At 37.0% G+C, this 22,500-nt stretch overlaps 1 protein-coding gene across 5 annotated transcripts in view; it reads left to right on the top strand.

The window, feature by feature from the left end:
* The window catches only part of loxhd1a (lipoxygenase homology PLAT domains 1a), a 40,030-nt gene that overhangs the window by 12,245 nt on the left and 5,285 nt on the right, over positions 1-22,500 (top strand). For all 5 annotated transcript variants that reach the window (XM_079586330.1, XM_079586331.1, XM_079586332.1 and 2 more), the window contains 32 exons: positions 2,139-2,389; positions 2,478-2,613; positions 3,527-3,687; positions 3,912-3,998; positions 4,467-4,602; positions 5,867-6,021; positions 6,421-6,581; positions 6,886-6,962; positions 7,208-7,404; positions 8,292-8,484; positions 8,682-8,842; positions 8,958-9,134; positions 9,379-9,520; positions 10,411-10,562; positions 10,737-10,870; positions 11,052-11,203; positions 11,296-11,400; positions 11,473-11,601; positions 12,809-12,973; positions 13,817-13,998; positions 14,368-14,484; positions 16,344-16,506; positions 16,664-16,815; positions 17,584-17,793; positions 17,913-18,039; positions 18,649-18,854; positions 18,932-19,117; positions 19,606-19,733; positions 20,100-20,217; positions 20,291-20,468; positions 21,843-22,028; positions 22,179-22,349. In XM_079586330.1, coding sequence (XP_079442456.1) covers positions 2,139-2,389; positions 2,478-2,613; positions 3,527-3,687; positions 3,912-3,998; positions 4,467-4,602; positions 5,867-6,021; positions 6,421-6,581; positions 6,886-6,962; positions 7,208-7,404; positions 8,292-8,484; positions 8,682-8,842; positions 8,958-9,134; positions 9,379-9,520; positions 10,411-10,562; positions 10,737-10,870; positions 11,052-11,203; positions 11,296-11,400; positions 11,473-11,601; positions 12,809-12,973; positions 13,817-13,998; positions 14,368-14,484; positions 16,344-16,506; positions 16,664-16,815; positions 17,584-17,793; positions 17,913-18,039; positions 18,649-18,854; positions 18,932-19,117; positions 19,606-19,733; positions 20,100-20,217; positions 20,291-20,468; positions 21,843-22,028; positions 22,179-22,349 — 4,995 coding nt within the window. The remainder of the gene's footprint in view (positions 1-2,138; positions 2,390-2,477; positions 2,614-3,526; positions 3,688-3,911; positions 3,999-4,466; positions 4,603-5,866; positions 6,022-6,420; positions 6,582-6,885; positions 6,963-7,207; positions 7,405-8,291; positions 8,485-8,681; positions 8,843-8,957; positions 9,135-9,378; positions 9,521-10,410; positions 10,563-10,736; positions 10,871-11,051; positions 11,204-11,295; positions 11,401-11,472; positions 11,602-12,808; positions 12,974-13,816; positions 13,999-14,367; positions 14,485-16,343; positions 16,507-16,663; positions 16,816-17,583; positions 17,794-17,912; positions 18,040-18,648; positions 18,855-18,931; positions 19,118-19,605; positions 19,734-20,099; positions 20,218-20,290; positions 20,469-21,842; positions 22,029-22,178; positions 22,350-22,500) is intronic.

Raw genomic sequence — 22,500 nt, 5'->3', positions numbered from 1 at the left:
GGGCGTAACGTGAAATAAGCCAATCAGAGCGTCCTCTCACATTCCCTTTAAGAGCCGGCGCGCTTGTTCCATGGCGGATCGCTATTATAACGGCGGATTTGCCAGCGCACGCCAGGAGCAGTTCACAGCCGAGGAGACCAACGTTCTCGTCAGGGCCGTAAAACACAGAGAAGTGACATTGGGGATGATGGGAGAAACCCTTCGGTTAAACAGGCGTATAATTTGGGTAAATGTGTAGCCTAATCTAGATTTTTTTATTTTTTTAATCTAGATAGATCTTTTTCACATCTTCATTGACACAACAATGATTTCCCTTGTGTGTTAATATTTTTCCTTGTAATATTGTATGATTTGCAAAAATGAAAACTGCTGCGTCTGTTTATATTAGAGAATCAAAGTGCATGCGCGTTAACACGCTACATTATGGCCAAGCACGCGCCCTTAAAATACCATATCACTAACGCGCAGCGCGCCACTGTCTTTAGACTGTTTTTTTCCTGGTCAGTGGCGCAATTGCTTTCTAAAACTGGAAGATAGCACCAGGGAAGTTTTGCGCCGGAACACGCCTCCTCTTTGCGCTGAACCGCCCCCGCGAGCGCAAGTTCATTCCCTAATTTACCGACGTGCGTCTGTGGAGGGAAAAGTCCGCTGTGCGCGGGTGCAAAATAGGAATGATACATGCGTCGGTGTACAAAGTCAATTGCGCTGGGTGCAAGATAGGGCCCTAAGTTCTACTTAAAGGTAGGGTAGGTCAGAATTGTCTAAAAAAACTTTTATTCAAATTTGTTTAAACTGTCTTTATACACCAATACATAATTAAAATGCAAGTACTCTGAAATAGAGAGTATAAAAAACTGAGTGACTCTAGTGTATTTAATCTTCAATAAACACAGCTCATTAATTCCATTCACTCCCACCTAAAAACGGGTGCGCGACTGCGCGCACGTGGGCAGAGCCAGTAATAGCGGCGGTAGTCATGGCGACGGAGAGTGACAGTCGTGCAAGCCAATCACTTGTTTCGTCCCGAATGGAAGTAATGAGCTGTGTTTTTTGACGATTAAATACACTAGAGTCACTCAATTTTTATACTCTCTTTTTCAAAGTACTTACATTTTAATTATGTATTGGTATATAAAGACAGTTTAAGCCAATTTGAAAAAAAGTTATTTAGACAATTCTTACCTACACAACCTTTAACCCTGACATGTAGTATAATCAAATCTTTAATATAAAAAATGTTTATTGAACCTTTTGTCAAAATATAAAAGAAAATCTAAAAAAGTTTGCGTTTATGTTTTGTATCATATTTGATACATTAGGCTTTTATTGCAGATTTGTTAGTCAGATATGCAAAAATATGCAATTTGGTGCAGATGCTGATCTTTATACGGCCAAAAAGTCAATAAGATGAAATCAATGAGATCTTTATAACATAAAATGCATTTAAATAGCAGTTGTAACTCTATATCTTCCAATAATATGTCTTTGTAAGATGATTTTTAAATGCTTAGTTTTATGATAAAACATATAATGCAATCAAATGCAGTATTTGAGAGATGAACAATTAAATGTTCCTCAAAAGCCTGATGGATCATGTTCGATACTCACATTTGATCATGATTTTTCAAAAAAGAAAAGAAAAAAAGATGTATGAATAATCAAGTAAACAAAAGTAGCTTCGGTCCAGCAAATGTTCATCTTGAAATATTACTAAAAATTAGGGCTGTCAAATGATTAATCGCATCCAAAATAAAAGTTTGTGTTTACATAATATATGTGTGTTTACTGTGTATAATTATTAATTTAGATATATAAAAATAAACACACAATCATGTATATATTTAAGAAAAATTGGTTATATTTATATATAAAATATTTATATATAATATAAATTATATAAATGTATATACAGTATATAAATGCAATTATTTCTTAAATATATACATGAATGTGTGTGTATTTATACATAATAATTATACACAGTACACACACATATATTATGTGAACTTTTATTTTGGATGCGATTAATCTTTTGACAACCCTACTAAAAATATGAAGTCAGTAAATACAAAACTGTATGAAATCTTCATGCTGATCATTTAAAGGCCTGAATTAGTTTGTTGTGTGTGTGCGTGCAGCGATCGTGTATAACGTACAGGTGATGACGGGGGATATTCGTGGAGCGGGCACTAACTCTAAGATCCACCTGGTAATGCACGGCCATAAGGGAGTTAAGAACAGTGGCAAGCTGTTCCTGGAGGGCGGCACGTTTGAGCGCGCCCAGATCGACATCTTTAACGTGGAGCTGCTGGAACTGCTCAGCCCGCTCAGCAGAGTCACCATCGGACACGACAACGCTGGGATCAGCTGCGGATGGTATTGCGAAAAGGTGCGTGTCGGGGCTATAAGGTGTTTTGAAGCTTTCATTACTTATTCATACATACAGCGTGCAGATGATCTCTCTCTTTCTCTCACAGGTGACCGTATACTGCCCGTTCACAGGCTTAGAGCAGGTCTTCCCCTGCGGGAGGTGGCTGGACGAAGATGAGGGGGATGGACTGGTGGAGCGGGAACTGTACGAGATGGTCTCACTGAGACATAAAAAGCAAAAGAGTGAGCACATTGTCAAAATATTGCTCTGTTGAAAGAGTCAGGGGCAAATTTGCATTAACATTTAGTCATTTAGCACACACTTTTAACCAAAGAGTTTTACAGATGCACTAAACATGATGTGTTTCAGTGTAAAGACCTGCATTTTATTCACTAACCACCTGTAAGTTATTGTCATTCTTTCAGTGCAATCATGTAGTCAATGACCTATTATTTCAAAATGATAATGCAAAAAGTAAAAAAAACTATACAATAAAATTGTATTCATAAAAATCATAAAATGAATAAAAAAAAATTAATTATATTCATAGAAAATAATAACATTAATAATAAAATAAAATTGTATTAATAAAATTGTACTCATAAAAATAATAAAATCAATTAAAAATGTAAAATATATTTTTTAAAATAGCACAAATAATACAATTATATTCATTAAAATAACATTAATAATACAATAAAATAATATTCATAGAAAATAATAACACCAATAATAGAAAAAGAGTAATCATAAAAATAATAACATCCATAATAAAATCTAATTATATTCATAAAAAATTATTAAAATCTAAAATAAAATTACATTTATAAAAATTATTAAATCTAAAATAAAATGACATTAATGAAAAAAAACAATAATAAAATAAAATTGTATTCATAAAAATAATACAATTAAATAAAAATAGCACCAATGATAAAATTATATTAATAAAAAATAACATTAATAATAAAATAAAATAATAACATCAATAATAATAAAAAACAGTCATCATAAAAATAATAACATCCATAATAAAACAAAATTATATGAATAAAAAATAATTAAATCAACGTTAAAATTATAATAAAAAATAGATATTGCTGAATTGACTCTTAAACCATCAAGACACAAATTCATCTTTTCTGTGATTGGCAGAGTTCCCCTGGTCTCTGTGGATCTTCACGTCGGAGATTAAAGGTGCCGGCACCGATGCACAGGTTTTCCTGCAGGTGTACGGAGAAACCGGCAAGAGCGATGAGATGAAACTCGAGAGCAAATCTGACAGTTTTGAACAGGGACAGTGTGACAAGTTCATCGTATGTCTGCTTGTCTCTTTATCTTTGTGTCTCACTCTATGAATAAACAGTGGTCCCAAAACACATCTGTACACTTCAGTATTCAATTTATGAATGTCATTATATAGATACAAATTTATCAAAGTTTACTATTCTTAAAGTGTCCAGGTATTTTTCAGGGCCACTGTAGTTTTATAAATGTTGAATTGTGTAAAACATTTGCATCTTTGGATCTGGTGCTCTAGATTGAGATGCCCGATATCGGGAAGATACGCAAGCTGAGAATCTGGCACGAGAAGAGGAATCCGTTCTCTGGCTGGCACCTTGGCAGGGTGAGAGACCTGCACTAGAGGCTCGTGCACTATTACACAGAAGCAATTTGTCCATTTCACACTGTAATCATGATTTAGGCAAGCAAGCATCCCGTTTTCTCAGCTACTGTAGCACTGTACTGCTAAAAATAAACGTATTAGTGTTACACAAGTGAGTCTGCAACCAAACAAACTCAATATGAACTCAAACATTCATTACTTTTTTTGAACATGAACATCAGTCAGAGATTAAGTGTTAACAGTGACATGTTTTAGATTTTTACCCCTTATACCAGCTTAATGCCCCCCCCCCCCCCCCCCCCCCAAAAAAAAAAAAAAATGGGGATAAAATGATGGACTGCAGGGGGACTTTTTATATTATAATTTAAATTATAACTTTACATTCTTTCTGAATATTGTTTGTCCAGTATGTCCAGAGCTCTACGCACTAACATTTTCTTCTGATTTACTGTGTTTGTCTGCATAAAGGTGACATTGATGAAGACCCTTACCAGAGAGAAATACTCATTTGCTTGTAACCGTTGGTTGGACATCAATGAAGACGACAATGAGATCATCAGAGAACTGCCAGCTACTGGAAAACTCGTGCCAGAACCTCTACCAAGTGAGAGGACACAAAGCACAAAATATAAAACACGTCCGCTCTTAAAGATAAAGGTTCAATTAGAGCATTAAAGTATAAAAGAAATTCTTTAGTTCTTAAGAAAACCATTTACATGGTAGTACTGGTTCTTCAAAAAACCCAGAACTCAAAACATGAATCTGAAGAACCAAGTCAAGTCAAGTCAGGTCATCTTTATTTATATAGCGCTTTTAACAATGTAGATTGTTTCAAAGCTGCTTTACAGAGATAAACAGATAATTTAAGGTAACATATTGTTTTGGCTTTATAGAGGTTCTTGAATAAAGATATTTTCCAGCTAAAGTTAGTTTTGATTGATTCACTTCCGTCGCAAGGATCATTAGTTATTAAATTAGAGGCCGCTAAGACGACACCGTTCTCTCTACACAGACTTTAAACACGAACCTGTGAGAAACACTGATGCCGCTCACGTGCGCATTAAGAATAATTCTATAGTTATGCGCATTTGAATATATGTGTGCAGGTTTGTAATTCCCTACAAACCATGCTCGACAACGCTTTATCTGTAGAATGATAAAGGGATCCTCCATAGGGAGAGGCTAGTTGGCACTTCAGCACTGCGTTGTCATCGGGTCCAGGCGAAGGTCCTTCATCAGATCTGGATACGGCCTGGATCCGGCAGGCTGCGGGAAAACCTCGAGATAAACAAAGACACTAAAATTAGCATAGATACCATTCTTCTTATGATGTAACGAGTACATCAGGATTTAAGGGAAGTGTTCCCAGTTCCGGCTGACCTAATCTATGCAGCCTAACATTGAGTTATAGAAGTCTATAATGCATTATGTGAATGCTAGGTCAAAGAGATGTGTCTTTAATCTAGCTTTGAACTGACAGAGTGTGTCTGCTTCCCGGACAATGGTAGGAAGACTGTTCCAAAGTTTTGGTGCTAAATAGGAAAAGGATCTACCGCAATAGACGTGAAGGACTGTGCCAAAGGAACCAATGTCGAAACATCAAGAACTTTGCTTAAACTACAAAAAAACAGATAACAACTTGAGAGCCCCATACAGTGAATAATGGTTCTTAATAAGAATAAGGTTATTTTTCTAATGCAAGTGACTTAAAAAAAAAGTGTTTTGGTTTAATAAAAGATAAAATTCCAATCACAGTCATGCATTATAGCAATAGTTTACAGTTGAGGAAAAAACTAAGATAAAGATGATTAGATTTTTTTGATTTTTACATACATATTGCTGTTTTTTTTTTTTGTGCCAATTAATAGTTATTAAATACCGCGTGACGATTTGCACGGGAAACATCAGTGGAAGTGGAACAGACGCCAGTGTTTATTTGAACATCATTGGTGAGTTGGGAGACACCGGAGAGCGTCTGATGTTCATGAGCAAAAACAACGTCAACAAGTTTGAGAAAGGAAACGTGAGTAATGACATCGAACATGCTGGCATGAAACATTGAGTGGTACAAATCATCATATTAGAATGACTTCTAAAGAATCACGTGACACTGAAGACTGGAGTAATGATGCTGAAAATTCAGCTTTTACATCACAGGAATAAATGACATGAAAATATATTTAAATAGAAAAGTGATTTTTTTCATTCTAATAATATACCAACATTTTTAATCAGATAAATGCAGTCTTAAATTTAACATTAAATATTTATAAATAAATAGCGTTATTAATAGCATATTTCCGGTTCATTTTGAAAATGAAATCTAGAGATAAACACATTGCATTGTGGGATACAGAACTCAATGTGCAAAGAATGTATTCTGTACACTGCAGGAATAGTAAGTCTTTAACTCTTCTCTCAGGCTGATGAGTTTCTGGTGGAGTCGGTCACACTGGGACAGATCAGGAGGGTTAGGGTTGGTCATGACGGACGAGGCGGAGGCTGTGGTTGGTTCCTGGATAAGGTGATGATCAGAGAGGAGGGGCAGCCTGAGGCTTCATCCATCGAGTTCCCATGTTTCAGGCAAGACAATCTGGCAAACACCATGTTTAATATGTTTATTAGATGTGGGAAAGCATATTGCAAGCTTACGTCCCCATCTGTGCGTGTGTCTGGCCGGGTAAAGAACATGGGAGAGTGGTGTTTAAGTCAATTATGTAGTTGAGAAAACAGACTCTGGTTACTAATGGACACTAAAAGAGTGCAGAGGAAACCCTACCTACACCAACCAGAGAGTTCGGTTACACACACGCCTATAACACACACACGCACATATACACACACTTACACACTCACCTACTGTATCTCTCTCTCTGTCTCATCTCAGGTGGTTGGATCGTAACGAAGACGACGGCCAGATTGTGAGAGAGTTAGTCCCTACTGATGATGGTCAGCGTTTGTTCAGTGAGTGCACATATGTACATACAAACATAATCACATACAAAAATGCCAAATGTGTGCAATAATAAAATAAAGAGCAAATGGGTAGCATACACATCCCTCTTCAACAAACTGCACGATATAATGCATCATTCATCTGTAGCTCAAACAGGGCTTATTCAAATCACTCGTATGACTAACAGTAGACACAGTACGATTCAGCATAGAAGTTTATAGAAAAACTGAAATAGAGTGTGTGTGTATTCCAGCTGTTGGCTATCACATTGCGATAAAGACAGGCAGTATTAATGGTGCCAGCTCAGATTCAAAGGTGTTCGTAAAGCTGTACGGAGAGAAAGGCGACACCAACAAGATGCTGCTGGTCGTCTCCGATAACGACTTGGGGAACTATTTTGAGACGGGACAGACGGACATCTTCACAATTGAGACCTTTGACATTGGCAAGGTATGCTACCTGATCAGGTTAGTCCCATTCACTCAATTTGAAGTTACAATTCTATTCTATACTATTCCATTCCATTCTATTCTATTTAATGTTCATGTTTATTCTATTTCCATCGTTTACATTTGTTCTATTGTGTTCTGTTGTTTACATTTGCTCTATTGTGTTCTATTTTTAAAATGCATTCTATTCTATTCTATTCTATTCTATCTAATGTTTATATTTGTTCTATTTCCGTTTACATTTGTTCTATTGTGTTCTGTTGTTTAAATGATCTTAAACTCATTCTATTCTATTATTTCTAATGTTCAAATTTGTTATATTTTGTTCTGTTTACATTTGCTTTATTGTGTTCTATTTTTCAAATGAATTCTATTCTATTCTATCTAATGTTCACATTTGTTCTATTTCCGTTTACATTTGTTCTATTTTGTTCTGTTGTTCAAATTCTCTTAAACTCATTCTATTCTATTCTTTCTAATGTTCAAATTTGTTCTGTTTACATTTGCTTTATTGTGTTCTATTTTTCAAATTCATTCTATTTAATGTTCATATTTATTCTATTTCCGTTGTTTACATTTGCTCTATTGTGTTCTATTTTTCAAATTCTATTCTATTCTATTCTATTCTATTCTATTCTGTTCTGTTCTGTTCTGTTCTATTTCTATTAGGATACTAACTATGCAACTAACTATCCACAAATCAATTGTGTTAAGTGTGAGGATGTGGCTCCTCGTATCATGAAATATTGATGAATAAAACACATAAACATATAATTTCATACATTCTTACACCACAGCATTCACACTTTGTATCCATGCAATAAAACGAATCTGCCGGATTTGTGTATTTATCGTGACTCCCCTCCGCTCTGTGGGAGGGTCCTGTAGATAAACAGGTTGCTGATTGGCCACACTAACGAGGGCCTGCGAGCTGGTTGGTTTCTGGACAGTGTTCAGATCTGGGTGCCGGTGCACGGGCTGCAGTACATGTTCCCCAGTCACCGCTGGCTCTGCAAGGATGAGGCTGATGGGAAGGTGGAGGTGGAAATCTACCCAAGTGAGACTCTGGAGATAGAGAAATGTAAGTATTTATTTGCATTTAAACGAATAAATCCATGGGAATCAAACCCATGACATTTCCGTTGCAGGCACTGTGCTATTTCAATATATGCAATCAAACTTTGACTGTTAATAATGGAAATCCAAAGAAGAAGAATAGATCTTCCTCAGATCAGCTGTGAATTAAAGAAGATTAATCAGTGTTTTTCTAATCGGCAGTGATCAATTATGAAGTTACCGTAGTGACTGGAGACGTGTGGGCCGCAGGGACGAATGCGAATGTCTTCCTGCAGATTTATGGCGAGGAAGGAAAAACTGAACAAATGCGTCTCAAGAGCCGATCCAACAACTTTGAGAGAGGAACCACTGAGATCTTTAGGGTGAGTTAATGCTCATGAGTTGTACATTAAAATCGAACTGTATATTTGAAAAGCTAAGCTTCTGGAATCTGATTGGTTCTGTGTGAATAGAGTTCTCTCTCATTGGTTGATTAAGATTGAGGCCCTAGATATGGGGCGTGTCTATAAGATCCGGATAGGCCATGACGGCTCGGGAATAGGGGCTGGATGGTTCCTGGAGAAAGTGGACGTTAAACGGCTGGTCATGGCAATGGTGAAACCGGAGAAAAAAGAGGAGGACAAGAAAGACAAGAAGAAGAAAAAGAAGAAAAAGGTCAGTTTGGGGACAAACCGATTTGACATGTGACCATTAGCTCTTTCCTTTCAAACTAAAAAGGTGTATTTTCTCAATGAGACCTTAATTTAGACTTAAATTAAGTCTCTAGAGTAACTTTAGTCAAGTCCTAATTGTTTAATATTGCGAGGGACCAAATGTAAAATTTTGACACATCAGCTATTAAATAACTAACATTGATCGACCACTAATCTGAATAATTACTTTCTATTATCATGAGTAGGAGGAAGAAGAGGAATCCCCAGGGGAATTGAAGGAGGTCGTTCGAACTTTCAGTTTCCCATGTGGCCGATGGCTCGCTCGTAGCGAAGAGGATGGAGAGATACTCGTTGAGCTGTGTGCTGAGGATTACGAAGACCTAGAGGGTATAGAGAGAGATGCAATGCTTCAAGTAGATATGTGACCCTGGATCACAAAACCAGTCACATGTCACACGGGTATATCTGTGGCAATAGCCAACAATACACTGTATGGGTCAAAATTATAGATTTTTCTTTTATGCCAAAAATCATTAGGATATTAAGTAAAGATCATGTTCTATGAAGATATTTTGTAAATTTCCTACTGTAAATATATAAAATATTTATTTTTGTAAATGAATGAAGCACAATCGCGAACGTAAATGGACAACTTTAAAGGAGATTTTCTCAATGTTTGATATATAAATCTTAATTTCGAAAAATTGACTGGTTTTGTGGTCCAGGGTCACAAATGTATGAAAGCTATTGATATACTGTATATATATTTGTATATAATACATTTTAAATAAATTTGAACTTGATTTAAAATTCGTAAATTAATTAATAAATGTAATAATGAATTAATACATTTTTGTAAAAAAAAATTTTTCTTTTTTTCTTCTTCTACAATTTAACATTTTTAATTAAATAAAACGTAATAAAATAAAAAACGTATAAAATAAACGTAAAATATATGTATGTTCATTAAAACGGTCAATATATATACATTTTGAATACATAATTATAATATAATATAAGTAATAGATGTATTATTTTAAATGCATTTTTATTTGCATTTTTTTTAAATTAGTCTGTTTGTGAAATGTTTTCCTTCTGCTTTAAAGTCTGCTTGAGCTGTTTCAGATAAGTTTAATTGATAATAAAAATGAATTAGTTTGCTCTTTAGTTATCTAATGCATTTAGATTACAATTCTCTGTGTGGCTGAAGTGATAAAGTCCTCCTATTATGGTTTTTTGAATAATAAAAAACCCTCATGTGTGTTCATTTGTTTTAGACAACTCGTATGAAGTTCATGTGTTCACTGGGACTGTGCTGGGGGCCGGGACCGATGCAGGCGTTTACATCAACGTCTATGGAGAGATGGGCGACACGGGCGAGAGAAAACTACGCAAGTCAAACCACCTCAACAAGTTTGAGCGCGGACAGGTGATTGGAACACACGCACACACACACACACACACACACACACACACACACACACACACACACACACACACACACACACACACACACACACACACACACACACACACACACACACACACACACACACACACACACACACTGTACATAATGCATCTGAACATGGATCACTTTCAGGAGGACGTATTCACGATCACTGGGATGGATCTGGGACAGCTGAAGAAACTGAGGATTCGTCATGACAACAAGCAGGCGAACGCTGCGTGGTACCTGGACCGCGTTGAGATCTTTGATACAAAAGATGAAACCATGTAAGTGTCATGCACATCTCAAAACACATTCCCTCGGTTTCACAGATAAGGGTTAAGACGAGTCCCTGACTAATTGAGTTGTTTGTACCGAAAGCCACTTGCACTGATAGATCTTAAAATACGTCAGTGTAAAAGTATGGGTTTCCTATGGGTTGTGTTGACTGTGTTTGTGTGTGTTCAGGTATTTTTTTCCATGTCAGCGCTGGTTGGCGGTTGACGAAGACGACGGGCAGCTGTGCCGTGAGTTAGTGCCTGTGGATGAAGCTTTCATGAAGAGGGATGAAGATGAAGAAGACGAGTCGTCGCCTGCTCAACTTGGACTAGAGCAAAAAGGTTTCGAATGTTACACAAGCATTCTGCTTTAACCTATTAACCTATTAGTATTCATGCGTTGATTGTGTCTGTGTGTGTGTGTGTGTGTGTAGCCATGTCAACCACATTCACAATGAGAGTAAAAACAGGGGAGAAGAAGAACGCCGGGACAGATGCAAATGTTTACGCCATTCTTTACGGAAGCAAAGATGACACAGGTAACCTGGACACACTGCATTTCTTTAGCACTAATAGCCCTTCAGCTAAAAGTGAGCTTGTGTTTGTGTCAGGTATCATCAATCTAAAGGCTTCTAAGAACTATAAGAACAAGTTTGAGTTGGGATTAATCGACGAGTTCACCATTGAGGCTGTGGACATCGGAAAACTCAAGAGGATCCGCATCGGACACGACAGCGCAGGTACAGTACACACACGCACACACTCACAGGACATATCACTCCATTAATGCTCGAGTTATTGAAAACACAAATACATTCATTGTTGTAAAAAAAAAAAACAGAAGTAATGTGTTGTTTAGAACTGATATTATTTACAGATAATATAAAGACATGTTATTGAGTTTTAAACTGTATTTTTACTACAAAATAATCGTAAAGATGTTTCTGCAAGAAAGCATATTCTTCTCAGTGTAATTGACTTGAAAATGCTTCATTATGAAGTGAAAATCATCTATTATGCATCATAAAACATACCCTACCAAGTTTTTTTTTTGCAATGATTTTATTTGTCAAGGACAGTAAAGACATTTATAATGTTACAAAATATTCTGTTTCAAATAAATACTGTTATTTTGGACCTTCGATTCATCAAAGAATCCTGAAAAATTTCATCACGGTTTCCACAGAAATATGAAGCATCACAACTGTTTCAACACTGATAATAATAATCAGAAATGTTTCTTGAGCAGCAAATCATCATATTATACTGATTTCTGAAGGATCATGTGACACTGAAGACTGGAGTAATGATGCTGAAAAACAGCTTTGATTACAGGAATACTTTACAGTTTAATATAATTATATAGTAATATATATATATATTCAAATAAAAAACTTTCATTTTAAATTGTAGTAATATTTCACAATATTAATGTTTCTACTGTATTTTTGATGAAATTAAATACAGCCTCTGTGAACAGAAGAGACTTTCCAAAACAATAAAGAAACCTAAAACGGTAGTGTAAAATGACATAAATGTGTTTCCGTGAATCGTAAAATATATTTAAAGGGGACATTTTTTAAACCTGATAAAAAGTAAACATGCATTTGGCAAAAATGATCTTTTGTGCATGTATAATGAATTCATTAAGGTTTATGAAGCTTTATTTATGTCCGTATGAACCTGTGTTTCTTTGTCATTTATGCCCTTGTGGTTTTTGTATTAAATTGTCACTTTATTTGGGATAATGTAATATCAGTGGCTCTCTTCTGAATCTACAGGACAGCATTGGTGTAAATCCTACAGACAATTACTTACAGTGTACATGTGTGTATGTGTATGTGTATGTGTGCATGTGTCTGTGGATGTATACTGTACGTGTGTGTGTGTGTGTGTGTGTGTGTGTGTGTGTGTGTGTGTGTGTGTGTGTGTGTGTGGTTTTCTCAGGTGGGTCTCCAGGCTGGTTTCTGGACTGGGTGGAGATCGACGCTCCGTCTCTGGGTCAGCTCCTGCGGTTTCCATGTGGCCGCTGGCTGGATAAAGGAGAAGATGATGGTGTCATTGTCAGAGACCTGTACCCTAATGAACTGCAGACACATCTCTACACTCCCTGTATGACACACACCTACACACCACTGTATAGCTATACTCTACAGATCATTATAATGATAAATGATAAATTTGAAAAATAGACATGGGTTTGTTGATGAACACACTTTTTAATGCTGATGGCGAGGAAGTACAGCTGCAAACCGTCCTGCTCAAGTCATTCTTGCGATTCATATTAGGAGCCTTTAAAATAGCATAATAGGGGCACATTAAATTAAGCTTCTGTAACTTTACTAATTAGTTCGATCATTTTTAATTTAGTATTATGTATATACTGTTATAGTACATATTAATATTTTGAATGAGATTTTATTTTTATATTTTTTAGGTTTCGTTTTAGTTTAAGTTTTAGTAATTTCGTTATGTGCTTTTCTTATTTTTATTAGTGCTTGTTTTATTTGACTTCAGTTTCAGTTTTAGCTTCAGTAATTTTCGTTCTTCAACTTTTTTTTATTTTACATAGATGCCCAGGTAACATATCACATTTTTAATTTCAAATGTCGATTTTCTATAGTTTTAGTTTAATAAACATAATTTTGTGATTTTAGAAGTGATTAAAACTCTTATTTTGTATGTTTTAGGGAGATGATATATCTAAAAAGGAGATTTTAAATCTTTAGCTACCTTCTTAGGTCATTTTATTTGTGCAGTTTTGTCCTCAAAAGTATAATTAGACTTATCACACATATACAGATACCCTTAAACTAGATTGTACAGCTGTATCCTAAAAAAAACATGTGCATGCTTCATAAATACAGACAGATGCACATTTGTGCCTCATCATAGTCCTAGACAGACCTGCACAGATGGTTTGCGATCAATGTGCGTTTCTCTTGTGTGTTGCAGTTGTTCCCTATGAGATTAAAATCTTCACCAGTGATGTGTTTGCTGCGGGAACGGACGCAGACGTCTTCATCATTCTGTACGGGCAGAATGGAGTGTGTTCGTCTCAGAAATCTCTCTGCGTCAATAAGAGAGAGAGGAAGATGTATTTTGAACGAGCAGCAGAGGACATGTTCATTGTAGAGGTAAATGAGGAGACTGAAGTCATATCTGTGCTGGTCATGTTGCGTTTCGAAAGCTAGTGTGCTTGAAAAGCAATGCTATTTGCCCTGCTTCATTCGAAAAACCTTTGCCATGCATTTTTCTCGGCATGAAAATAGCCACGGAAGCGGCCTGGCATTAAAAAAAACAAACAAACCTGCTTCATTTGCTAAGTTTTGCTTGTGAAGTTTTGTTGCTGAACCAACACCAGACCAGTACAAACTGGCATAAACCAGCCTGGACGAAATTCATCTTGGTCTCAGCTGGTCTTTTCATCTTAACTTTTGACTTTTCTATTAATAATTCAAAGACGGGCTTACACTGACAACAATGATGATTCTGGGCTTCTGCAGTTGGAGGACATCGGAGATATCATTGAGAAAATCCGCATCGGTCACGATAATCGTGGGGTGAATCCAGGCTGGCATTTAGACCGTGTGGAAATTCGCAGACTGCTCCGGAAAGGGAAGGTATCAAGTTTTTTTGTGTACCATACTTTACGTGTGTACAAATCTGCATCTACTGTACAGTTCAATGTGACAGACTTCTAATCTTAGCCTACAGCATTTTTGGAAAGACTTTCAAGAGATCCAAAATAACATATCCTGCCAATTTCAGCTCCCTAAATGTCCCAGAAATCTGGTTACTAACTTTCACATGCCTAAATAGGTATTTTGGCCAGACTAAGCTACACTGTGGACCAGATACTGTACACTGGTCTCAATTCAGGCAACGTGAAACTAGGTTGAGTCTAGAATGTTCCCGTCTGGCTGTGGAAACCCTTTTTTTCTTCCTCTCCACTGTCTGTCGTACACCCATTTCATTGACCCACATCTGCTCTCTGTTGCCTTGTGTATAATTAGTTCCAGTGACTAATCTTCTCTGACCTGTCGCTCCACTCCAGCGCTATCTGTGTACAGTAGAAGTGAAGCGCTGTAGTAGCGTCAAGCACATCACACCAGCGTGAAACTCACCCGATTTTAACACACACGTAAACTGTGTGTTTGCACTACTGTTCAAAAGCTGAAATTAATACTTTTACTCAGCAACGATGCATTCAATTGATCAAAAGTGAAAGACATTTGTAATATTACAAACGATTTCTATTTCAAATAAATGCTGTTCTTTTGAACTTTCTATTCATCAAAGAATCCTGAAATAAATCATGGTTTCCACAAAAATACGAAGCAGCACAATAATAATAATAATAATAATATGAAAAAGAAATGTTTACTGAGCAGCAAATCATCATATTAGAATGATTTCTGAAGGATCATGTGACACTGAAGACTGGAGTAATGATGCTGAAAATTCAGCTTTGATCACAGGAATAAAATACAATTTCAAATTGAAAACAGTTATTTTAAATTGTAATAATATTTCATTTAATTGTATTTGTTTTATTTATTTGTGATCCTATAAATACAGTATATATTATATAAAAATAATATATAATTATTTTTGCATTCAATTGTCACTTCATTAAAAATGTTGAATTTTACCAACCCCAAACTTTTGAACAGTAGTGTATATTACATCCTTTCCTTTACATTGCCTGTGTGATGGATTTTGGATGTAATATATGGATACATATATAGATGGATTTTTTTATGTGATTATTTTACTGAAATTTTAAACTAACCCCTTCTATCCCACTGTCTAACCAAACTGGTCAACATGCAACCCAGACTCAAACAAACAGAACAATGTTGTAAAAGCGACACTGAAACTGATTTTTTTAACCTATGTAGGGAATAGGGATACATTTTAAGTGAAGATATGATAAAGTGAAAAAATGAAACATTTAACCTTTATATTGAACCACTATAGTCAAATATGATTGACAATTAGCATACAGTTTGGATTGGCGGTACGCTATGCAGCCTAGCATGGATAAGAGCAGGAGAGCAGCAATAACCCCCCTTGGGGTAAACAGAACAGAACCAACATGAATGTATGCAAATATATTTAATTCAAGATTTTAAAGTACAACATAATTCGAGAATTTATTCTGATTTGAGGGGAATCAGAATGGCAAATCCTGACTGGGCGAGAGGTGGAGCTGGGGAGGGAGGAGGGTAATTCGCTCCTGAGAAACGCGATAGCTGCTGATAATACTGCAGGAGCTTATACGGTGATAGGCGTCGTATTCCTATAGGTAGATGTGGATCAGCTGATGCGAGCTTGACTAACGTGACCTGCCAGAACTAACGCTACGCTTGATAATAAACACTTCATAGTATTATTAATCCAATTTCCTCTAATAAAACCTAAAGGAAAAGACTAATATACAGCATGCCAAGACTGAAAAATGTGTGTGTGCATGCAGGGCTCTGAGACGGCAATATTCCCGTGTGAGGGATGGTTGGCTCGCTCGGAGGAGGACGGCGAGACCATTCGAGAGCTGGTGCCGTCTGACATCATCGTAGAGAAACTTTCACGAGACGGGACCCTCAAAGTCATCGAGACGGAGGTGGACGACGCGCTGGAGAGTAAGTCCGACTATACGCTTTTCAATTCATGCACTTCGTCAATGAAAGAAACCCATGACCTTAGAGTTGCTAGTGCCATGCTTTACTGTTTGGGCTACTGGAATGATTTTGCGTGTGTGTGTGTGTGTGTGTGTGTGTGTGTGTGTGTGTGTTGCAGTACACACATATACAGTGGCAGTAACCACAGGGGATATGTATGGAGCTGGCACTGATGCAAACGTGTTCATCACTCTTTATGGAGACATGGGCGACACTGGAGAACGCAAACTCAGCAAGTCTGAGAACACCAACAAGTTTGAGAGAGGATCGGTGAGACACACACACACAAATACAGACTTATTTCTGTCTCTATGAGGACATCATCCTAATGCTTCTTAATTTTGGGTAAAATTTTGACATTTATGAAGCTATTTCCCAGTTGGCAAAATCCTCAAAGTTTTTCATGTTTTATTATCTATGTGAGAACATCTCCAGAGATTTTTACCCCATTAAAAGTAACTCACACTAATGAACAAAAACATAATTTAAAATCACCATTAAAATGTTTGTGGTCAGTAATATATATTTTAAATGTTTTGGAAAGTCTCTTCTGCTCAGCAAGACTGCATTTATTTGATCAAAAATACAGACAAAACTGTAATATTGTAAAATATTATTACAATTTAAAACAACTGTTTTCTCTTTGAATATGTTTTCAAATGTAATTCATTCCTGTGATCAAAGCTGAATTTGCCTCCAGAAAGCATTGCATGCTGATTTGTTGCTCAAGAAAAATAATATATTAATTTTTAAAACAGCTGTGCTGCTTAATATTGTTAATATTATTACCACAAACTGTGGTATGTTTTTTTAGGATTCTGTGATGAATAGTAAGTTCAAAAGAACTTAAAAAAATAATATATATATAAAAAATATATATATATTCAAAGTTTTGTCACTTTCGATCAATTTATTGCATCTTTGCGATCAATTTATTGCATCCTTGCTGAATAAAAGTACTGACCTCGAACTTTTGAACAGTAGTGTTGTAGTTTCCCTCTGATTGGCTGCTGTCAACGACTGCTTCTGATTGGTCAGGTGGATACGTTCACTTTGGAGGCCGTGGATCTGGGCCAGGTGTTCAAGATCCGCATTCGCCATGACAACAGCATGCTGAGTGCTGATTGGTACCTGGACCAGGTGGAAGTGGCGGACCAAGACACAGAGGAAGTGTTTCTGTTTTTGTGTGAGCGATGGCTCTCGAGAAAGAGGGAGGACAAACGGATCGACAGGGTGTTCTACGTTAAGGTCTGCCTGCGTGTGTGCACGCGTGCGCCCATGCATGCATGCGTTAACAATGTTGGGTTACAGTCTAGATACAGGACTAGTCCAGAGTGCATCTACATATTCTCTGTGTGTGTATGTAGGGGTATGAGGGAGAGCGAGAGACCGCCTTCTGTCCGATTAAAAAAGTGACAAATTTCGACAGCAACATGAACAAGAAAAACAAGAAACGGCATTCAGGGGAGGATGACGAAGAAGAGGAAGGATCACGTATGTACATCGTATAGAGTCCCACTCCAGAACACACAGTGGGATTCAAAAATCTGAGACCACCAGTTAAAATGGTTCTATTTTGAATCTGCAATTTTCATTACAAATGATATTATCAGCGTAACAACTTGAGTGAAATTAATTCGAGAATTGTATATGTATTTTTTATTGCCCTTTGAATTGAGCAGAATCTGAAATATTTAATCATAATTTTTTTTTAGCTTTCAAAATATTAAAATATTCTGTTATTATTTATTCAACATACCAATTAAAATATTCTGTTAAATTCATTTTAATTAAATTAAATTAAATCATTTTAACTTAACTAGCAACTTAATTTAATTTAATGTAATGTAATTTAATGTTTTAATTTAAATTAATTAATTAAATTGCATTATATTACATTAAATTGCGTTATAATAAATTGAATTGCAGTAAATTGCATTTTAATTTCATAATTAAATTTAATTTAATTTAAATTTATTTAATTTAATTGCAACCACCCATAACTGCATTGTGGAAGTAAGTTTTTTTTCATGATTAAACTTCATTATTTTCCATTTGAATTTAATTTGAGGGAAGAAAATAAAATGTTGTGTGTGTGTGTAGTGATTCCCTACCACTTCTCGGTGACAACGGGTGCAGATCGGGATGCTGGGACGAGTAGCCGCGTGTACGTCATCATCATAGGAAAGAAGAACAAGAGGACAGACCGCCTGTGGCTCGACTTGGATGGGAAAAACGCATTCCTGCCAGGATCCCTGGATTACTTCACCTGTTATGGATCTGATGTTGGCGAGATCAAGACAGTGCAAGTGAGGCAACACACAGATTCATAAGCTTGTTGTATAGATACTGTAGATGTCAGATTGGTGGTTTGTGTTGTGTGTAGTTGGGTCACGACGGGGCGACCCCGGAGAGCTGCTGGTTAGTGGACGAGCTGTCCGTCGAGGTGCCGACTAAAGCAGTGCGATACGTGTTCCGCTGCAAATGCTGGCTGGCCAAAGACAGAGGAGACGGACTCACTGCCCGCTTCCTAATTGTGCAGGATGCAGAAATGGTCAACATCTCACAGAAGGTACACCATTTCATTTCAATAGCTCAAGTACAGTATATACTACCGTTCAAAACTTTGGGGTAGGTAAGATTTCTTTTAATGTTAGGCTGCATATATTTGATCAACAGTTAAAACGACAAACCATTTACAAAACAGTCATTTTATTACAATCTATTCTATGTCAATATAATCTGAAATGTAATTTATTCCTGTGATCAAAGCTGGATTTTCAGCATCATTACTCCAGTCTTCAGTGTCACATGATCCTTCAGAAATCATTCTAATATGATGATTTTCTGCTCAAGAAACATTTCTGATTATTATCAATGTTGAAACCAGTTGTGATGCTAAATATTTTTCTGGAAACTGTGATACATATATACATACAAACATTAAAAACAGCATTTATTTGAAAGATCTTTTTTTTTTTTTTTTTTTTTTTTTATCTTACTGACCCCAAACTTTTAAAAGATGTGTACAGCACTTCACGAAAGGTCTTTTTCTCCAAGGTTATCTATGAGGCAACCGTGATAACAGGAGATGTCCAGCATGCAGGTACGGACACACAGATCTACATGACTGTGTTTGGAGTCCACGGCACGTCAGAGGAACTGCTGATGCCAAAATTAGAGGACAGGTACGCATGTACACACACACAAACACAAGGGATAGTGTACAGTCAGCTGGTTATTAGTGGAAGATAAATGTAAAGTTTTATACATTTTATTTAGCCAAAATATTGATTTGAGCTGAAATTATTACAATACTTATGAAAATAGAAGGAAATTAGAATGTAACTATTAGCAATTAGGTTACCGGTGTCTCCTAAAAATTATGATTATACATATATATGTTTAAACGGTCTAATTTTGTGTGTGTGTGTGTGTGTGTGTGTGTGTGTCTGTGTGTGTGTGTCTGTGTGTGTGTCTGTGTGTGTGTGTGTGTGTGTGTGTGTGTGTGTGTGTGTGTGTGTGTGTGTGTGTGTGTGTGTGTGTGTGTGTAGGTTTGAGCGAGGGCAGAAGGACACATTCAATCTGGAGATTGAGGATATCGCTCCATTGAGAAAGATGAGACTGCGTATAGATGGTTCTGGAAGCAGACCGGACTGGTTCCTGGATAAGGTTTGTAAGAGAAAGATACGGTATACTGTAACTTCCCAAGCCTTTGAGTGTATTAATGTGCGCATCTATGTAGGTTGAACTGCATAACCTGCAGACGAATGAAGTGGCAGTATTCACGTACGAGGAATGGCTGTCTCGCTCATACGGGCCCAGGCGAACCCTCATATGTGAAATGTCTGCTGTGATAGATGATGAGGAAATGGTGGAGCTCACCATCTACACCGTTTCTGTGAAGACCAGCGATGCAACCGGTACGCAATTCTTCATAACGGTCTGCAACTATTTTGAGGGTTTGTTCACATTTGGCATGTTTGGTTCGGTTAAAAAACGAACTCTGGTGCGATTGCTTTGTTAGTGCGGTTCATTTGAATAAGTGTGAACGCTGCCATCTGAACCCTGGCGCCAAACAACTGGACGGAGACCCCTGAAAAGATGGGTCTCGGCCCGCTTCCAAAACAAACTCTGGAGTGGTTCGACTGAAATATGAACGCAACATGGACCAAAGACATCAAATCGAACCAAAAACAGGATGTGATGTCACAAGATGCGACCCAAAAAAGGACAGAATGCTCAAGCTTTTTCTAAATGTATCATTTTCTTTTTTGGTCCAGACCAAAAGAACCCAGAGAACCGAACTGCAAGTGTGAACACACCCTGAATACTGTTAAAGGATTAGTTCACTTTTAAAAAAACTTTTGCTGATAATTTACTCACCCCCATGTCATCCAAGATGTCCATGTCTTTCTTTCTTCAGTCGAAAAGAAATTAAGGTTTTTGAGGAAAACATTTCTCACTTCAATGGGTCCCAAACGGTTCAAGGTCCAAATGACAGTGTCAGTGCAGCTTCAAAGTGCTTTAAACGATACCAGACGATGCATAAGGGTCTTATCTAGCGAAACGATCGCTCATTTAAAAAATACATAAAAAAGTTTAAGTTTTATAAGCACAAACGCTCGCCTTGCTCTGTTCTGTGATGCGCGTTCGTGACGTCACGTAATACGCAGTTACGTTGAAAAGATCACGCATGACGTACCGAGTGTTTACAAATGTGCGGAAGGAGGACCATATACACATATTCAAATGTCTTTGTGTCAGTTTATCGTTTAAAATGCCCATTTCGTGTGCGTATCCTGGGTGTTGTAATATTAAAAAGCCTAAAAGAAAATTTTCGTCAGGACAGAAATGTTTGACTTTTCATAGAAGCGCGACCTTTTCAACGTGATTGCGTATTACGTGACGTCACGAACGCGCATCACAGACCAGAGCAAGGCGAGCATTTGTGCTTATAAAACTTAAACTTTTTTATTTATTTTTGAAATGAGCGATCGTTTCGCTAGATAAGACCCTTATTCATCGTCTGGTGTCGTTTAAAGCCCTTTGAAGCGGCGCTGACATTTGGACCTTGAACCGTTTGGGACCCATTGACGTCCATTATATGGAGAAATATTTTCCTCAAAAACCTTAATTTATTTTCGACTGAAGAAAGAAAGACATAAACATCTTGGATGACATCGGGGTGAGTAAATTATCAGCAAAAGTTTTTTAAAAAGTGAACTAATCCTTTAAAGGCCTGTTTTTAATAGTCACAATCATGTAACCTATGATTGTTTTTTGTTGTTTTTTAGCGGCTGGAACCGATGCTAACGTGTGGATGATTATTTTCGGCGAGAATGGTGACACTGGAACACTAGCTTTGAAAGAAAGCAGCAACACCAACAAGTTTGAACGCAAACAGACGGACACGTTCCGTTTCCCAGACATCCTCAGCTTGGGCGAGCTCTCGAAAGTGCGCATTTGGCATGACAACTCAGGTAGGCCAATCAGAGCGCTCAGCACAACACTAATGAGCCAATGAAATTAGCGATGAGCAAATTAGCCAGTTCATCTCAGGGTAGGTCTGTCATAAAACCTTTTATAGGTTTATATGCTTAAAACTAGTATGTGTGTGTTTGTGTTGGCAGGTCTGGCTCCTGGTTGGCACCTGGAGTACGTGGAAGTGCATGATGACATCATGGAGAAGAAGTTTCGTTTCCAATGTGACCGCTGGCTCGCCAAGAAAGAGGATGATGGACAGATAATGAGAGAGCTGGCGTGTGCCAACAATGATGCTGTGGATTTCGATGAAAAAACCAGTGAGACAGACACAGTCTTATATGTATCTCCATACAAATGTAGCTTAAAAATTGTTTGAGATTAGATTTTAAAATGTATTATAAAACGGTTTCCACTTCCAATCCTTGATTCTGATTGGTCAATAGCTGTGTTTTATTCACGATTATATGT

The sequence above is a fragment of the Phoxinus phoxinus genome (genome assembly GCF_949152265.1).
Source record: "Phoxinus phoxinus genome assembly, chromosome: 17".
Lineage (NCBI taxonomy): Eukaryota > Metazoa > Chordata > Actinopteri > Cypriniformes > Leuciscidae > Phoxinus > Phoxinus phoxinus.
Note: the sequence above shows the minus strand (reverse complement) of the source record. Positions and strands in the feature narration are given on the sequence as shown.